The sequence below is a fragment of the Oncorhynchus tshawytscha genome, unplaced genomic scaffold, assembly GCF_018296145.1.
Source record: "Oncorhynchus tshawytscha isolate Ot180627B unplaced genomic scaffold, Otsh_v2.0 Un_contig_1694_pilon_pilon, whole genome shotgun sequence".
Taxonomy (NCBI): domain Eukaryota; kingdom Metazoa; phylum Chordata; class Actinopteri; order Salmoniformes; family Salmonidae; genus Oncorhynchus; species Oncorhynchus tshawytscha.
In genome coordinates, this window is record NW_024608207.1 from 10,001 (window position 1) to 15,000 (window position 5,000).

Below are 5,000 nucleotides of genomic sequence, written 5' to 3' on the forward strand. Positions count from 1 at the left end.
GCGAAAACTGTTTTTTAGACATTTTTGCAAATGTATTACAAACAAAAAATATAATACCTTATTTACATAAGTATTCAGACCCTTTCACTTTTTCGACATTTTGTTACGTTACAGCCTTGTTCTAAAATTGATTAAATAACCAAATTTTTCAAATGTATAATGACAAAAGCAGGATTTTAAAGAAATATTTGCAAAAAATATAAATACTGTATTTACATAAGTATTCAGACCCTTTGCTATGAGAGTTCAAAATGAGCTCAGGTGCAACCTGTTTCCATTGATCATCTTTGACATGTTTCTACAATTTGATTGGAGTCCACCTGTGGTAAATGTAATTGATTGGACATGATTTGGAAAGGCACACACCTGTCTGTATGAGGTCCCAGTTGACAGTGCATGTCAGAGCAAAAACCAAGCCATGAGGTCGAAGGAATTGTCCGTAGAGCTCTGAGACAGGATTGTGTCGAAGCATAGATCTGGGGTAAGGTACCAAAACGTTTCTGTAGCATTGTGGGTCCCCAAGAACCCAGTGGCCTCCATCAAGTTTTGAACCACCAAGACTCTTCCAAGAGCTGGCCACCCGGCCAAACTGAGCAATCGGGGGAGAAGGGCCTTGGTCAGGGAGGTGACCAAGAACCCGATGGTCACTCTGACAGAGCTCCAGAGTTCCTCTGTGGAGATGGGAGAACCTTCCAGAAGGACAACCATCTCTGTAGCACTCCGCCAATCAGGACTTTATGGCAGAGTGGCCAGACGGAACCCACTCCTCAGTAAAAGGCACAAGACAGCCCGCTTGGAGTTTGCCAAAAGGTACCTAAAGGACTCTCAGACCTATGAGAAACAAGATTCTCTGGTCTGATAAAACCGAGATTGAACTCTTTGGCCTAAATGCCAAGCGTCACATCTGGAGGAAACCTGGTACCATCCCTACGGTGATTCATGGTGGTGGCAGCATAATGCTGTGGGGATGTTTTTCAGTGACAGGGACTGGGAGACTAGTCAGGATCGAGGGAAAGACGAACGGAGCAAAGTACAGAGAGATCTTTGATGAAAACCTGCTCCAGAGTGCTCAGAACCCCAAGACTGGGGCGAGGGTTCGCCTTCCAATAGGACAACGACCCTAAGCACACAGCCAAAACAAAAAACAACGCAGGAGTGGCTTTGGGACAAGTCTCTGAATGTCCTTGAGTGGCCCAGCCAGAGACCGGACTTGAACCTGATCTAGCATCTCTGGAGAGCCCTGAAATAGCTGTGCAGCAACACTCCCCATCCAACCTGACAGAACTTGAGAGGATCTCCAGAGAAGAATGGGAGAAACTCCCCAAATACAGGTGTGCCAAGCTTGTAGCGACATACCCAAGAAGACTCGAAGCTGTCATCGATGTCAAAGGTGCTTCAACAAAGTACTGAGTAAAGGGTCTGAATACTTACGTAAATACTTTCCGAATGCTCTGTGTATATATATATGTACATATATATATATATCTGTGTGTATATATATATATATCTGTGTGTGTATATATATATATATATATCTGTGTATATATATATATATATATACTGTACATCACAATGTGCAGATGTTCCCAGACTCACTTGTCGGAGTTGTCAATTCCTAGAGCCACTGTGTCAAAGAACAACACAGCCTGAAAATAAAAGAACAGTATTATAGTTTCTTAAATTCACTGTGTGTGTGTTTTCACTGTGTGTGTGTGTTCACTGTGTGTGTGTTCACTGTGTGTGTTCACTGTGTGTGTGTTCACTGTGTGTGTGTGTGTGTTCTCTGGGTGTATGTGTTCACTGAGTGTGTGTTTTCACTGTGTGTGTGTGTTTCACTGTGTGTGTGTTCACTGTGTGTTCACTGTGTGTGTGTTCACTGTGTGTGTGTGTTCACTGTGTGGGTGTGTGTGTTGTGTGTTCACTGTGTGTGTGTTCACTGTGTGTGTGTGTTCACTGTGTGTGTGTTCACTGTGTGTGTGTTCACTGTGTGTGTGTGTTCACTGTGTGTGTGTGTTCACTGTGTGTGTGTTCACTGTGTGTGTGTGTTCACTGTGTGTGTTCACTGTGTGTGTGTGTTCACTGTGTGTGTGTGTGTTCACTGTGTGTGTGTTCACTGTGTGTGTGTGTTCACTGTGTGTGTGTGTTCACTGTGTGTGTTCACTGTGTGTGTGTGTTTCACTGTGTGTGTGTTCACTGTGTGTGTGTTGTGTTCACTGTGTGTGTGTTCACTGTGTGTGTGTTCACTGTGTCACTGTGTGTGTGTTCACTGTGTGTGTGTGTTCACTGTGTGTGTGTGTTCACTGTGTGTGTGTGTGTTCACTGTGTGTGTGTGTTCACTGTGTGTGTTCACTGTGTGTGTGTTCACTGTGTGTGTTCACTGTGTGTGTGTTCACTGTGTGTGTGTTCACTGTGTGTGTGTGTTCACTGTGTGTGTGTGTGTGTGTGTGTTCACTGTGTGTGTGTTCACGTGTGTGTGTTCACTGTGTGTGTTCACTGTGTGTGTGTGTTCACTGTGTGTGTGTTCACTGTGTGTGTGTGTTCACTGTGTGTGTGTGTGTGTGTGTTCACTGTGTGTGTGTTCACTGTGTGTGTGTGTTCACTGTGTGTGTGTTCACTGTGTGTGTTCACTGTGTGTGTGTTCATATTGTGTGTGTGTTCACTGTGTGTGTGTTGTGTGTGTGTGTTCACTGTGTGTGTGTTCACTGTGTGTGTGTGTGTGTGTTCACTGTGTGTGTGTTCATATTGTGTGTGTGTTCACTGTGTGTGTGTTCACTGTGTGTGTTCACTGTGTGTGTGTTCACTGTGTGTGTGTGTTCACTGTGTGTGTGTTCACTGTGTGTGTGTGTGTGTGTTCACTGTGTGTGTGTTCACTGTGTGTGTGTTCACTGTGTGTGTGTTCACTGTGTGTGTTCACTGTGTGTGTGTTCACTGTGTGTGTGTTCACTGTGTGTGTGTGTTCACTGTGTGTGTGTTCACTGTGTGTGTGTGTCACTGTGTGTGTGTGTGTTCACTGTGTGTGTTCACTGTTCACTGTGTGTGTTCACTGTGTGTGTGTTCACTGTGTGTGTGTGTTCACTGTGTGTGTGTGTGTGTTCACTGTGTGTGTGTTCATATTGTGTGTTGTTCACTGTGTGTGTGTTCACTGTGTGTGTTCACTGTGTGTGTGTTCACTGTGTGTGTGTGTTCACTGTGTGTGTGTGTGTGTTCACTGTGTGTGTGTTCACTGTGTGTGTGTTCACTGTGTGTGTGTTCACTGTGTGTGTGTGTGTGTGTTCACTGTGTGTGTGTTCACTGTGTGTGTGTGTTCACTGTGTGTGTGTGTTCACTGTGTGTGTGTTCACTGTGTGTGTGTTCACTGTGTGTGTGTTCACTGTGTGTGTGTTCATATTGTGTGTGTGTTCACTGTGTGTGTTCACTGTGTGTGTTCACTGTGTGTGTGTTCACTGTGTGTGTGTGTTCACTGTGTGTGTGTTCACTGTGTGTGTGTTCACTGTGTGTGTGTGTTCACTGTGTGTGTGTTCACTGTGTGTGTGTTCACTGTGTGTGTGTGTTCACTGTGTGTGTGTGTTCACTGTGTGTGTTCACTGTGTGTGTGTTCACTGTGTGTGTGTTCACTGTGTGTGTGTGTTCACTGTGTGTGTGTGTTCACTGTGTGTGTTCACTGTGTGTGTGTTCACTGTGTGTGTGTGTTCACTGTGTGTGTTCACTGTGTGTGTGTTCACTGTGTGTGTGTGTTCACTGTGTGTGTGTGTTCACTGTGTGTGTGTTCACTGTGTGTGTGTTCACTGTGTGTGTGTGTTCACTGTGTGTGTTCACTGTGTGTGTGTTCACTGTGTGTGTGTGTTCACTGTGTGTGTTCACTGTGTGTGTGTTCACTGTGTGTGTGTGTGTTCACTGTGTGTGTTCACTGTGTGTGTGTTCACTGTGTGTGTGTGTTCACTGTGTGTGTGTGTTCACTGTGTGTGTTCACTGTGTGTGTTCACTGTGTGTGTGTTCATTGTGTGTGTGTTCACTGTGTGTGTGTTCACTGTGTTCACTGTGTGTGTGTGTTCACTGTGTGTGTGTGTTCACTGTGTGTGTGTGTTCACTGTGTGTGTGTTCACTGTGTGTGTGTTCACTGTGTGTGTGTTCACTGTGTGTGTGTTCACTGTGTGTGTGTGTTCACTGTGTGTGTGTGTGTGTGTTCACTGTGTGTGTGTTCACTGTGTGTGTGTTCACTGTGTGTGTTCACTGTGTGTGTGTGTGTGTTCACTGTGTGTGTGTTCACTGTGTGTGTGTTCACTGTGTGTGTGTGTTCACTGTGTGTGTGTGTTCACTGTGTGTGTGTGTGTGTGTGTTCACTGTGTGTGTGTGTGTGTGTTCACTGTGTGTGTGTGTTCACTGTGTGTGTGTGTTCACTGTGTGTGTGTTCATTGTGTGTGTGTTCACTGTGTGTGTTGACTGTGTGTGTGTTCACTGTGTGTGTTTACTGTGTGTGTTTACTGTGTGTGTTCACTGAGTGTGTTCACTGCGTGTTTTCACTGTGTGTTTTCACTGTGTGTGTTCATATTGTGTGTGTGTTCACTGTGTGTGTGTTCACTGTGTGTGTGTGTTCACTGCGTGTGTGTTCACAGTGTGTGTGTGTGTTTACTGGGTGTGTGCGTGTTTTTTCTGTGTGTGTGTGTGTGTTTTCTGGGTGTGTGTGTTTTCTGTGTGTGTGTGTGTGTGTGTGTGTGTGCTCCCCATCACCTGTTCGTGTCTCCACGTCTTCTGGTTCAGTTTCTCCACCACCACACTGCTCTGAGAGAAGCCCTGCAGCAGGGACCTGGGGATCTCAGTAGACATGCTGTCTGGGACGTTCTGGAGAATACTGTCTGGGTTAGGGTTCACTGTGATCAACTGTATGGGGAGAATAGACACCACATTAATCAATCAGTCAACTGTATGGGGAGAATAGACACCACATTAATCAATCAGTCAACTGTATGGGGAGAATAGACACCACATTAATCAATCAGTCA

The 5,000-nt window shown here is 45.2% G+C and overlaps 1 protein-coding gene across 1 annotated transcript in view; it reads right to left on the reverse strand.

The window, feature by feature from the left end:
• Positions 1–5,000, reverse strand: part of LOC112241785 — a gene marked incomplete at its 3' end in the record, with an annotated part of 45,063 nt that overhangs the window by 6,383 nt on the left and 33,680 nt on the right. The window contains 2 exon segments of the mRNA XM_042312946.1: positions 1,597–1,646; positions 4,729–4,878. Of these exon segments, the coding sequence (XP_042168880.1) occupies positions 1,597–1,646; positions 4,729–4,878 (200 nt within the window).